Source organism: Spinacia oleracea, chromosome 1 (genome assembly GCF_020520425.1).
Source record: "Spinacia oleracea cultivar Varoflay chromosome 1, BTI_SOV_V1, whole genome shotgun sequence".
NCBI lineage: Eukaryota > Viridiplantae > Streptophyta > Magnoliopsida > Caryophyllales > Amaranthaceae > Spinacia > Spinacia oleracea.
In genome coordinates this window covers 128,830,581-128,844,675 of record NC_079487.1, presented here as the reverse complement: position 1 = coordinate 128,844,675, position 14,095 = coordinate 128,830,581, and the positions used below count along the sequence as shown (strand labels likewise).

The 14,095-nt window shown below is 36.5% G+C and overlaps 1 protein-coding gene across 2 annotated transcripts in view; it reads right to left on the bottom strand.

Moving 5' to 3' along the window:
• The window catches only part of LOC110794542 (callose synthase 10), a 40,422-nt gene extending 26,652 nt beyond the window's left edge, over positions 1 to 13,770 (bottom strand). The window contains exons 1-10 of one of the 2 annotated variants that reach the window (XM_021999521.2): positions 13,250 to 13,770; positions 10,372 to 10,469; positions 10,040 to 10,203; positions 9,677 to 9,785; positions 7,835 to 7,945; positions 7,258 to 7,383; positions 5,717 to 5,806; positions 3,732 to 3,829; positions 3,492 to 3,609; positions 3,205 to 3,333 (exon numbers count right to left, since the gene is read on the bottom strand). In XM_021999521.2, coding sequence (XP_021855213.1) covers positions 3,205 to 3,333; positions 3,492 to 3,609; positions 3,732 to 3,829; positions 5,717 to 5,806; positions 7,258 to 7,383; positions 7,835 to 7,945; positions 9,677 to 9,785; positions 10,040 to 10,203; positions 10,372 to 10,469; positions 13,250 to 13,457 — 1,251 coding nt within the window. In that variant the 5' untranslated portion in view covers positions 13,458 to 13,770. The remainder of the gene's footprint in view (positions 1 to 3,204; positions 3,334 to 3,491; positions 3,610 to 3,731; positions 3,830 to 5,716; positions 5,807 to 7,257; positions 7,384 to 7,834; positions 7,946 to 9,676; positions 9,786 to 10,039; positions 10,204 to 10,371; positions 10,470 to 13,249) is intronic. The other variant, XM_056827842.1, reaches the window with a different exon arrangement.
• Between the last annotated feature and the right edge of the window lie 325 nt (positions 13,771 to 14,095).

Below are 14,095 nucleotides of genomic sequence, written 5' to 3'. Positions count from 1 at the left end.
CACTTTTTGCACAATATACACCTATTTGTAAACTTGTTTGCACCAAATACCCAAACTGCTTTTAAACTGCATAATTTAAATCTTACGGCTTTGCAGTTCTAATCAGAGCTGTTTGTAACAAATTAGAGCAGTAAATAGGGATTATATTCCATAAAAGATGATTAATTTGCATAGTAACTTTACAAAAACTTTGATTGCCATAATCTATTTGTGCATAAGGTTTAGGAATCAAAGCTGAATTTTGGTCAGTCCAACTTATATTGCAATGAGCTTTGTCTCCTGGACAAACATCAGCAATCTGGCTTTTGGAGGCACATCTTTTTGTGGCTTCCCTAATCTGTCCCAAACACTTTTCCATGGTTGGTTGATATCGGAAGACGGAACTACTGGAAGTATAGAATAAAGAAAAAAAATCAAGGGAGCAGAACGCATTTGTGAACACTTTGCTACAAACAAAAAGTATTAGAAGAAGGCAATGCTTGTGAAAGCCTTCGGTTGTATGACTTTGCAAACTTGACAAACCCCTGTTATTCCTTGTCCTAGATCGCAAGCCTTTTATTTTAGTTTAATCCTTCACTTGCCGCACAAGAGTGTGTTGGAAATTTATATGGAATAACATATGATGAAGTTTCATTTTCTTTTGAGAAAACGCAAACTAAGGATTTACTCTGATCTTCTCAAAGTTCTGCTCCTCATTTGATCAAGAAATTCCCATTAAAAGTTTTAATCTGTTTTTCGCAAAATATACACAATGGATTGACACCCAATCCCTTATATTATAAAAAAAACAAAATCTCACTCTTAAGAACTGACTTCTTGCACCTCATATGACCAGAAATTTCAAATTAAAAAAGTGAATGCTGAGCACTTTTATTCTGATTTTAACAAAATATACACAAAGGATTAACACTCAATCCATGTTTTGTTTGATCTTGATGATCTTCTCAAAGTGCTGCAAGTCATTTGATCAGGAAATTCACATTAAAAAAAGTGAACATTGAACATTTTTATTCTGTTTTTTCCCAAAATACACACAGAGGATTATCATTCAATCCCTTTAGCAAAATACACACAAAAAATGACATTGAAAAGCCTGCCAATCCCTTGCAAACCAATTAGCTTTTCGAACGTGATATTTGATCAAAATAGTGTTGAGTGGTTCCGTTCGAAATTATAATAATGCAATTGCAATTTGCAAGGTCTTAGATCGCAATGTATTACCAAAAAGCTTCTTATACCTTCAGCTTGCTCAGCCAATTTGGCCAAGTACACATTCTCTTCCCGAGATCCTTCTACAGGCGACATTGTTTCTCACTTCAAGCAAAAATTAACGACCCAGGAAAGCATTCGGGTCAGGGTTCCTCCGTCTGGAGTTTGGTAGGGAGGAGGAGGTGGTTTGAGGAGAGAGAATTGAGAAGGCGTCGCCGTCTTCTCCTTCATTCTCTTCCGTCGCGCTTAATCCTCTCCTCCCAATGAATTTGTCCAGTAAAATGGATTCGTCGGACTTCCTCGATCTCTTCTCGCCGCCAGCCTTCAAGTCTTCAACCTTCATCGGCGGAAATGGTGGATTCGCCGGACTTCCCACCACCTGCACTACCCAATCACCGGAAGAAGAGGCTTGTATTTCTGGGTAGTTTGAGGTGAATCAATGGCTATTGATGAATTGGGGGTGAGATCGAAGATGGGTTAGAACTAGGAGATGAGAGGAGAGAGAAGAAATGAGATTTATTTTTTTAAGTTAAAATATAGAATATTAGGTAAATAAGGGTATAATCGTAAATTAAAGCTAACGGAGAACTAACGGTCGTTAAATACAAGGGTATTTGGTGCACTTTAAGTTTAAATAGGGGTATATTATGTATTTTGAAATGCGCAGGGGTATTTGGTGAATTTCGTGAAACCTAAGGGGCATTTCATGAAAAAACCGAATAAATAAATACAAAAAAAATACCCTGCAGGCCCACGAGCATGGCATTATGTTTCCTACTTTTTCTCTTTCTCTCTCCACCCTTTTCACTTTTTTCTCCACCTTTGCGTTTTCTCTTATATTATACTCACTTCATTTTTCTAAGTTCTACTCACTTTCTGTTTTGAGGTGTTTTTCTAAGTTCTAGTCACTTTTACTTAATTCCATTGATATCAACCTTTTGTTTATATTTTATAATTTCTCATCCCATATATAATTTCTCATCCCACTTTGTGGGACCCAATTATATATAATAATTCTCTTACTCTCTATTTCTCTTCTCCTACATATAAAAGTACTCACTTGGTGGTCCCAATTTTGAATTCTCTGTGGTTTATGTTGCTATCCGTGGTTTATGTTGCTAGAGTAACTAGGCAGAACTCAGGAAAACGAAGGTAATAACAAAAGGCATAGCAGGTAAACGAAATAAGAACCAGCAGATAATAACAACAGAATAAAAAATTGACAAAAAAAATAAAAAAAATCTAGTGTTGTTTCCGAGTTTTCTACTAATTAGAGATAATAGTATTTAAGGAACTTCTACGGAAAATGAGAGACTTGGTACTTTCGTAGCCTCCCCAATAACACCAATTAATAAAGTACAATTGTCATGTACTCCCTCCGTCCCAAAATTATTGTCCTATTTTCTAAATCGGGCGTCCCAAAATTATAGTCCTATTTCTAATTTTGGCTATTAAGGTCCCCACTTTCCCATGTACTATATTAATTAAAAATGCATTGAAAACCCCACACATGTACTATATTCCATTTTTCCATGTACTATATTCTCTTTCCCATGTATTTTATTCCACTTTTCCATGCAACTCAATCATCATTTGTACTTTATTCCACTTTTCCATATACTATATTCCATTTTTCTTAAAATCCGTGTTTTTAGTCAAACGGGACTATAATTATGGGACAGAGGGAGTAGCACATTACATGAGAAAAATGTGTTAAGCAAACTAGAAAAGTAGGCAAAACAATTGTATAACCGAATTGGAAAGTGTGGTTAACCGATAAACTGGTGAAATGATTTCTCGGGTACGGTTTAGGCTTGTAAAAAAGAGAAACCAAAATTTAACGGTTATCCGGGAAAAAAATTCTAACAGTTAACCCAAACCCAAATCTACACAGCCGGAACACCACCACCATTGTAAAAAGAAAGCGAAAAGTAAAAAGAAAGCGAAAATTCTACTTGATCATAGAAATAGGAACAATTCAGAGAAACGACTAACCTCAACCATTGTATCATATATAGGTTGAATAACTTTCTCAAGAAAGTTGACTGAACCATTTTCCATTTTACAGCTTTCGGCAAGATAAGCTTCTCCATGGTCCAAGATTGCATCTAACTCCTTCGCCATCTGAAGCACAAAGTTAACTGAATTCAAACATAAAATTATATGTACGGCCAAAAAGATGAAATCTAATGACTCAATCACAAACTTTCCAGGATAGCCAAGTTGGAGAATAATCATGACTATTAACAAGGCAAAGAAGTAACTCAAGCGTAGAAGCATACATTGTGGAATATGTAGCAAATGCATTCAGGGAGAAAACGAACATTGGCAGCCTCCCCCCAAATAAGAAAGTACAACGAGACCAAAAAAAGCTTCCTCTCCCGAGTAATTGCATCAGAACTGAAAACAAAAGAATTACAAAAAAGAAAAAAAAAATGTCAATAATAAAGTTTAAAAAAGGATAGTAGCACCCCTTGAGATACCAAGAAAAAAAAATCCATAATTGCATATGGTTGCAGAACCTATTCCATGCCATCCGTATCCGCAAATATTTGCACCATCTAAAATAATTATCTAGCACTTTCTTGTAAACCTCGTATATAGCTTTCTCGTCTACTTTCTGCACAGGCCAAGGAGAAAATCAGCAAGTAAAAGATACAAGCATACTATGTAATTCCTGCAATGAAATGCAACAACTTAGGCCAAAGAGAAAATCAGTAAGCACACTGAGCTAAAAATAAATTAAAAAAGCCAACTTGGAATATGTAGCCAGCAATTAAAAGAACAAGAATACTTGGGCCGTATTTGGCAATCAGCTTTGATGTTTTGCTAAAATAATCCCTTTTATCTTATTATCGTTTTAATTGATGTTCCCTTTATCTTATAATAGTAAGAAAGTAATTCCTCCGTTCTTTTATGTTTTATCTGATTGCATTCTATGCGGTCTCCAACGCACTTGTTTGACTAATTATATTTTTATTTACGCTATAATTTAAAGTATGAAAAGTTGATATTTGAATATTACACATTGAAACAAATCTAACAAGATCCCACGTGATAATTTTTGTTTTATATAAATCACAAAAGTTTTTGTTGCACACAGCTTAATTTTTGTGGGGACCTTAGATAAGACATGAATGGAGGATGATATGGATGAGAATTAATCATGACGTGAATGGACAGTGTCATAGCTATTGCTGGGTTAAAAAAAGAGAAAAGGAGGTTATATTTTAAAAACATATACTCCAAACGAATGAAGATTAAAGTGCGGACAAAAAATGTCATCCCGATAAGCAGAACGTAAAAAGGGACAGAGAGAGGATAAAAATTAGTTTACTATTACATATATTTTGTTGATTTCATTTTTATGTATCATAACATTCACAATAAGGAATTTTTTTGGCAATGACATAGGAGGGGATCTTGGAGGTGAAGATCTTTCTGATGTTTATTTATTTATATTCTCCTGCTTTATCTATACTGTATAATTCTTTGACTAGTCAAACGGCTTTGTGTTAGGTTTTTAGTTGGCGTATGTTTTAATGTGGTCAAACAACCAAAACCATTTGGTTAATGGCTTTTCAGCCAACATAAAAACGAATGAAAACCTACACTAATTAGGTTTATAACAACGGCTTCTAGAGTTCTAGCTGCTTCTGAGTCCTAAGCTAGATGGGTCATTTGATCTTGGAAGCTGAATGATTATATTTAAGTTGTAATTATAAATAATGATGAATAAGAATAATATTGTGTAACACTAATATAATATAGTAAACTAATTTTGTTAAATAATACTAATACTCCGTATAACAATACAAATTCTCTCTCCGTATTTTTTTGTTATCCACACTTGAAATCCAGCACAATGATTAGGCACAATATGAATTAAACAAGGAAACCCCAAACTCTCCAAGATCCAATATTCATTTAATGCCATACCTCAAGTTATAGTGATGTAAAAAATTAAGTCTAACGTCACCATTGGTGAATGAGTTAACACCTATTCAAAGATTAAGGAAACCACAAACTGTTCATTTTCAATTTTGTCGGGAATAAGTAATCAAGAACATAACGTATTGTAGTTACTTACAATAACAAGCTATCTCAAAGGAAAAGGAGGCCAAACATATCCAAGTTGAGCATGTTCAGATAAATTTAACCATTTGACAATTAAGCAGCATTTATCCCAGCATAAGTCCTCTTGACTTGAATATGGATGCATGCATGCATAAGGCAAATAAACTTCACCCAAAGCCTACATACCTGAATCTACAGCACTTTCGGTGCACGGGGGAATAGTGAGAGAAACAAGTATATAGTTTCTTTTTGTCAAGAAATTTATTGATTGTTCCCTTACCGCCCCTCCCACAGACATACGTAAACAAAAATTGATCAAAATAGCAAGCACTCGGAAATTAAAAAAAATCTTTAAATGCTGATTGCTGAGGCATAGAATACACCATAAATGTTTATAAAAGAAAAATAAAAAATTAAAACAGATACTCACAGGATCACGTTCATCTGGGAACCCAAGACGAGATTGCGAATTTGCAACTATTAAGATAACATTTTCGCGTTGATTTCTAATATTGTCCCTCTGCAAAAGAGAATTTTCAGGGAAGTACATAAGTTTAATCACTACAAATAGGAAACAGGCATAAATCAGTGTAGCATGACAGAATAGGTTCACTACTCCACTCTCCCTCCGTCCCATTTTAATAGTCAAGTTTTCCTTCTTTTGATATCCATAAATAGCTATCAAAATTTCAATAATAATCTAAAGCATTTAATAATCCACAAAACTAAATGGCTATTTGTTGGTACCAATATAAATGGTGGGACACATTATAGTAAATGATGTTCCTTTAATTTTTTTTCTCATTCCCTAAATATAACAACTACTATGGAACAGAGGGAGTATATCTGAAGATATAAATGCAACAATGGAGAAGTTTCTTCATGAATTTACAAGATTAGAAGGGCATAAGTGTGGTCTGAACTTTGAAGTATCAGAAAGCAGCACAGAGCATATATCTGCATTCCAATAAAATGACACTTCTTTAGCACCATGAACTTCTCACGGTAGGACTTTCACCAAGCATTCACAGTGTACCTGCTTCTCCCCGTCATAAGTAGTAATAACCAAGTTTGCCACAAAAAACTATTTGACCAGGTTTGATCTAGCAAAAACTCTTTGAACCGACTGAAGAGATCTTAATGAATTCAACATTACTTGAGAATTTTGAGAAATTTTCTATGCCTCGGGGTTACTGAAAAAAATCCCCTTTATGACGGAATTCAACACCTGTCTAGGAAGGTCATTTGGCGAATGAAAAAGTTACCACATGAATGGTTAGCCTCACGGTAACCCTCAATAAAATTCCAAAAAGATATACAGCTCAGCTCAAACCGGCTAACAAACTACAATCCATCTCAAATAAATGGCATCATGGAGCCAGCAAGACAGCGCTAGGCATTTATCCGATGATCTTACAAATAAAAGAAGTAAGGTTGATTGAATAAATTGAGCCCAACCACATCAATGTCCATCACCACCAGGAAAGAAAAGGCCATAACAAGCCAGAAAAGAACCCTTACAGAGTAACAAACCAAGATACAGGAAGCCAATATCCCAATTGCAATTATTCGAAAAACGTGGACAAGCCCTTAAAGTACCCATTTGATTTTGGCACGAAAGAGTGATTGTTGAATGTAAATAAAATCAATGAGGATGAAGAGAGAAAAAAGATAGAGAAGGTATATGAAAAAACAGGGTGGGGGGGAGGGGGGGGGGGGGGGAGGAGGCTGATGTTGCTTATTTTAAAGTGCAAAATAAGAAAACCTGGCGACTGTGCACCAAGAGATCCAAACAGTAGACATATTTACCCATATGACACAAAGGTCAATAGCTCAACACGAACAAAAAAAACTAAGAGTGTGCCTCTTGAATTTTTTAAAAGGTATACAAGAAAACCAAAAGTCCCAAACTTAACTGCATCATTGAACAGAGAAAAACAGAATAACACACAGATATAAGTCTGAAGAAACCTGGAAACCGAAGACAAATTCCAGAAGATCGAACATGTCTGCATCCCGATGGCCAGGAATCTCAAAAGCAGCAGGAAGTCTAGGGAAGCTTTCAATATACCTTATAGCAGATATCGCACCTCTAACCTGATCAGAGCATGCAATATTTGGTCTAAGTCATAATATGTCCCACAAGTTACTAGCATAAAATTGCAAATTCAAACACTAAACCAGAAAAACAACAAAAGACTACATCATGTGGAAAGAAAGGAACATATTGATTTGCATATAATGTTAACAAAAAGAATTCACAAAATGTTTTTGCCTACAACCTTCCAAGAGGAACAAAGGAGCTTCAACAACTTGTATCGATGACTTAGCACAAGGCGTCATGGGTGAAAAGTTGAAAACAAAAGCAGCAAGACACAAGAACAATACTAACGAAAAGAATTGTACAACCTACCTCCCTAAGCATTTGCAGATTTTTTTACTTTTATAGTCAAAGTTAAAAACCAATGACCTCACAAGCTTCCAACATGCATACATGTTTGAACAGGAGGGAGGGAACAAATTTTGAAACAAGTCCAAAAGTCTTTACCTCTGGGAAAACTCCAATAGCATTGGTCAAAGACGGTGCTTCTAGGGGAATAATGTTGTATGGTGTGAGTTCACCGGACAAGGTAGCATCTGACTTTTCAATTCTCCTTAACTGCAACAAAGCCAAACAAAGAAATATGAATACGAAGAAAATATGGTAACCTAAGCTATATTCACAATGTCAAACTGGGAAAAGAAGGGAAAGGGATTTCTGCTTCTATCAAATCACAATTGGTCCACTGCGGCAAATAAATGCATGAAACTCAAGCACATGATTATAGAGACTCAGAACGTCAATAAAATCTAGCTTGACATATAACAGAACAATAAAATCATCGAAATTAACTGGCTAACTGGGTAAAAATCTTATTACTACAAGTAAATTGGTATTGACAAGAGCATCTCTGCTATTCAACGGAGTGAGGATACAAGCATCTAACCCATCCGAGATCTCACCAAAGGGAAGTACGAGTATCCACATTGACTACCTGTTACAGCACAACTAATGCAAATAAAAGAAGATAATAGATAACATGATCCACTCACGCTCAAAGTAATGCTCAAAGTCTTTTGAACTTTGAATAGCGCAAGATTATTTTGACATCTAAAGATCAAGTAAACAACGTCCATTAGCAAAGATAATCACGGACAGTCGAAATAGATTGTCACCATTAAATTGAAAAAATCCCCTCCACGTAACCCCCACTATAGGTTAGCCGCTAGCAATTATCAAAATCCACAAAATTAGTGCCCAGACTGCCCACCAAACTATACTATGAGAATAATGAATAGATAGCCTAGGATGGTCAAAATTCTCTAAGGAAACTGAAGGTTTTTCTTTATTTTTCTCCTGGACTGATTAGTGCCCAACACATAGGTTGAGAGCTATTAATTATCTAAATCACGAACTAGTGCCCAGAAAATATCAAAATATTAACAGAAAATTATTGAACAGAAGTCCCGACAAGGTGGTGTAAATCAGTTGAAGGCCTTTCAGAGTCTTGTTTTCACCTCCGTTCTCTTCTCTTTCTTCTCTTTCCTTCAACCACCCAATCTAACTCCAAAAACTCCTATGAACCAACTAACGTGCCTTGATGCAATAAGTGAGAACCCGCTTGTCGCAAGGCCCTCCTGATAGTGTCTACCACAAATCCAAGCAAGGAAAGGGTGAAAAGGAAATGACAGTAGAACTGATAAAGGAGAAGAGAAAGGGATTCGAGGGTAGAGTGTCTATCAGCTATTATTCAGCTCTATCCAACAAAGAAGATGAACGAGTCTCAGAAACTCTCACACCTCTTAAAGAGAAACTTTAGCGCCAGAAAAACCAATCAAGATGGTTATGGGATAAAAGAAAATAGGGAAAAGGGATAGTAGAGAGAGCCATTACGGGAAGGACTCGGATTCGGATAAAAACACTAAATGGATGGCTAGAAGAAAAATCAAGAGATTTGATTGTAACTACATATATCACTAAGGTACACTTTACTCCCATACCTAGAAAGTAGAGAGAGACTACAGCTTGCTTTTAGAAATAAACCACGTGCAAGTATGGGGAAAGGTAGTGGTGTCATTTAAAACATATTAACATACAAGAGATGGTAGAGCTACTTCAAAACATCCCCAAAAGGACTATAGTAGAACTAAAAAGACGGAGGCACCAGTATCGATGTTACCTTAATAATATTTTCTACTAAAAGCCATCCTAATTGGTTCACTTCTACTATTATTAGTCTTAGTAAAAAGATCAATTAGCACAAATATCATTACGCATGTGCAAAGAATAATATATTAAAGGAGCTATCAGCAAATTCAATGATCTAGAACAATAAAAAGTGAACCGTACTTCCTCCAAAATCAATCTTCCCACTTCAGGAGCGGCATCCTTGGCCAATTCCTTCATCACCTCAACCAGAGCCCTCAATGTGGCAAACACTTTCCTCATTTCCACCAATCTGAAATAACATAATACTAAAACTTAGTTTCTCGTCAAAACCTGAAAAGAGAGAGTTATCGACTTCATAATTAGTTAGTGAAAAGAGAAACTAATTAGAAGTGAAGTGCTTGCTTTTTATGTAATCACATGGTCAAACCTCAACTTTTATTCTCTCTCCTCTTGTCCTAATAAACGTGTAAAACCCAAGGGCTGCAACTTTAGGGAAAAGGAAGAAGTATAAAACAATGCAAACAGGAGGGGTTTTGCACTTACTCTCCAACATTGGTACTGAATACCCCAGATTCGCGCCATTTCTGTTCTTCACGTTGAATGTCATCCACTCTATGTCTTTGCTTGTATCGGTGGTAGAATTCCCATAATCGTTCGACATCACGGTTACGATCTATTTGAGATCCATCCCTTTTGGCAAGTTTTTGCTACAGACACCAGCAGTTTCCATAATTCAAACAATAGTCTAGGAAAAAATCCAGATGAATATTTACAGTGACAAATTGACCTCTCATTTCTAGATCTTGAAAACACCAGTAGCATCACAACTAGACTAGTTAAAAAACTATATGATAAGATATTATAGATGGTGGTACCTTAATGACAGCAATCAGACCGGTCTTGAATTGGAGGACACCTCTGCCTTCACTGTTTGGATCCAGATTTTGTGCCATAGAATATGCCTGCTCACACACTATAAGACAATTCAAAACATAATTAGGCAACAAACAATGCAAACAGGACATGTTGCTGGTTTTGCATCAGTTCTGCACCATAAGACTTTACACATTACTAAAATTAACAGTAAAAATACAAGGAAAAAGAGAAATGTTGCATCAATCAAAAATCCACACCATACAACTCCATATGCAGAAGCAATACGAGGAGCTAACGGTGCAGCTGTCTATTGCATGGTTGTATGTTATGGCAGCAACGATTATCATGTAAATATAAGTTCCTATTTCCTTGTTTCGAAATGTAAGGGAATCAGTTTAAAAAGTACAATGAAAAAGAAAAAAACTTATCAAGCGTGCACATTAGCTTCTTAATCTCAAATACTAAGATCAATAAAATAGTGTTTTATACATCATCACTTCATATGCAGAAGCAATATGAAGAGCAATGGTGCAGCTGTCTACTGCATGATAGTATTTTTACGTGTTCGAATCCAACCTTCATTTACTTGTACTTTGTTTATTTATTACTTTCTAGGACTTTCTAATAGTTTTCTAGGCTTTAGATAGAATTATTATGTTTTTGTCAATCCAACGTTCACCGGAAGTTCAAAGCTAATTCAACATAAACCTCTATGAGGGGTATGGACCAATACCTCTCATCAGAAGTTGTCTTTGCTTAATTACTAGCGTTGTTGTAAGCCTTTAAAGATATTATTTTGTCGCACGTTCTTAAGCTTTTCAGACTCAACAAAGTCTCCGAAAACTGTTACACTCTCTTCGCCGGCCCCACTTGTACCTTTGTGCGCACACAACCTCCCCGGTCGACCCTCGCTCAGAAGTTGTCTTTGCTTAATTACTAGCGTTGGTGTAAGCCTTTAAAGATATTATTTTGTCGCACGTTCTTAAGCTTTTCAGACTCAACAAAGTCTCCGAAAATTGTTACACTCTCTTCGTAGGCCCCACTTGTGCCTTTGTGCACACACAACCTCCCCGATCGACACTCGCTCTTGTCGCCTATAGGCAAGTGTGTCCATCTTGAATTAAGCACCCGTTGGTGCCCCACGAGTCATATGATACACTTACCGCAAAAGGCTTGCTGTCACGGCCTGAGTGTTTTGACAACGGATTGTGCGCACGCTCTTGCCTATGAGGCGGCAAGGACGCAAGCCTTGTGCAGAAAGTGAATCTCAAGGCTTGGGGCACGACCAAATGCTTGATTCATAAAGGGAACTCTTGCCTATTGGCGACAAGAGCGAGGGTCGAGGGTCGATCGGGGCGCTTGTGTGCGCACAGCAGGCAAAAGCGGTACTGACAACGAGAACGTATTTGTTTTGTCGGCACTTTGTTCAGTCTTGAAAAACTTAAAAACATGTGACAACACAATATCTATAAAGGCTAATAACAAAGCAATTAATTAAGCAAAAGCAACTTCTGATGAGAAATATTGGTCCATACCCCTCATAAAGGTTTATTTTGAGTTAGCTTTAAATTTCCAGTGAACGTTGGATTGATAGAAATATAATAATTATATCTAAAGCCTAGAAAACTATTAAAAAGGTCCTAGAAAGCAATAGATAAGAAAACTACATGAAAAGGAAGGTTGGATTCTAACACTCTCTCCCTTGCGCTCCATAGTCAAGTGCACGTCGCACAATCCAGTGTCAAAACACTCGGACCGTGACATTACGGCAGCAACAGTTAAAGTATAAATATAAATTCCTATTTTCTTATTTCAAAATGTACGGGAATTGGTTTAAACAGTATAATGAAAAAGAAAAAGGCTTATAAAACGTGCACATTAGCTACTTAATCTCAATATTAAGATCAACATCACTTCATTTAGCAGGCGCAAAAGAGTGTGATTCAAGAAAAGTACTACTTAGAGTTTGAGCAATCATCGCATCATTTAACGAATTTGGATGTTGCTATTTTGTCAGATGAGGGGTAAGGTGTGAGTCTGTGTGACTATCAAGAATGAAGGAGGCAGACTCAAAGTGAGCAACCTAAAAGGGTGGAGGCGCCATTAAGTGTAAGGGTGGAAAAAGCTTTAGGATCCTTGCATGGCTTTAGGGTAGCAAAACAGCTCATATTGAGCGTGCCATGCTTTAGGGGAAATCCAAATTTTGTATTCATCTCTCACGGCTATGATCCTATCTAATATGCGACGGAAAGGCAAAAAAAAAGGTGGAAATAAAAAAAGAAACCGAGAAAGAGAATTAAATGAATAAAATATGAGGTTAACAGAACATAATTTGAAGTTAACAGAATAAAATGTGAGCTTAAATGGAAAAAAATTGAAATTAAATGTATATCTTAAAAGTATATTTATTTATGATTTTGCAATGTGATTTGTACTATTTATCAATATCCATTATTGATTTGGAATCACCCAATATGGGACCTCTAAACTGATGATGTTAATCTGTTTGCTTCTCGTTTCATTTTGTTGTCTCCAAATCATGTGAAATCAGGTGCAAAAACCAGCTGGGCATCTGGTCACGATGCATGAGGCCATCACCAACACATAGAACAATCCTATGGAGGATGTAATCACTAAAAACTTTATGCAGCATGTTCAACTATTTGCATCTCTTAACCGTTAATGAAGCTTTCCCCTCCCATTTCACCCTTCCTAAACATACAAACTACGAGAATTTTCAACAATATCCCACAATTTATTTACTTCTAAGCAACTGTTCATCACTCATGGTCAAAATTTTCTAACAAGTTCACTGTAAAACTATGGTTCTCAATCATAAACTGCCAGAATTTACGAAGAAGGGAAAGAAAAACATACGAATGCGAGCAACATTGGGATCCTGGTCCTGAATCTCATCAGCAGCTTGCAAAATGGCATCGATATTGGAAGCACGGCCAAGCGAAGGCGGAACAGCTCCCGCGAGACCGCTAGGGTGGCGCTCATGGGCGGGGCCGGCGGTTCGAAGCTGCTCTCGCCGGAGAGTAGCTCGAACAAGGCGTTCCCAATTCTCTTGAACCCTCGCCATTGTTTCTCCTCCCTTATCTTACAACATTCGAAACCTTAGCTTAATCCACAATCAATTGCGCAATCAATCGATGAAAAAGGGGGAAATTGGAGTAATTGAGAATGAAAATGAGAGAATTAGGGTTAAACTGTTTGAAGTGTGAAAAATCTCAGAATACGAAACTTAGATTGCGAATGGAGGAGAGAGAAAATGGCAAATAACTGTGAAATTAGAATTAAGGAAATGGTAACACACGTTATTACGTAATGGTGGACTTGAAGCTTTTCAGTTTTCAGTTTCAGATTGGAGATCGCGGGAGTTGGTAATGTCGAAATTGGGGTATGGACGTATGGTGCGTGCAACTCCGAGTACATAAGTCATGTCACGTGTTCTCCTCCTCATGATGACATGGACATGGTCAATTGGTCTCCAGTCTTATAACATTTTATTTAATCGATGGAATTAGGAAGGAAAAGAAAAAAAAAAACTTTTATTATGCTTTTATGTTTAATTTTAATCTATTACTGTATACTAGAAGAGACACCAGAAATGACACGTGTCAATTCCTGGTGTGATTTTTTCCCGCCAAAAACCACTCTCCCAAATAAGTGTATCTGTTTTATTTTGTTTTATTCTCTTTCTTTTTATATAAACTATTT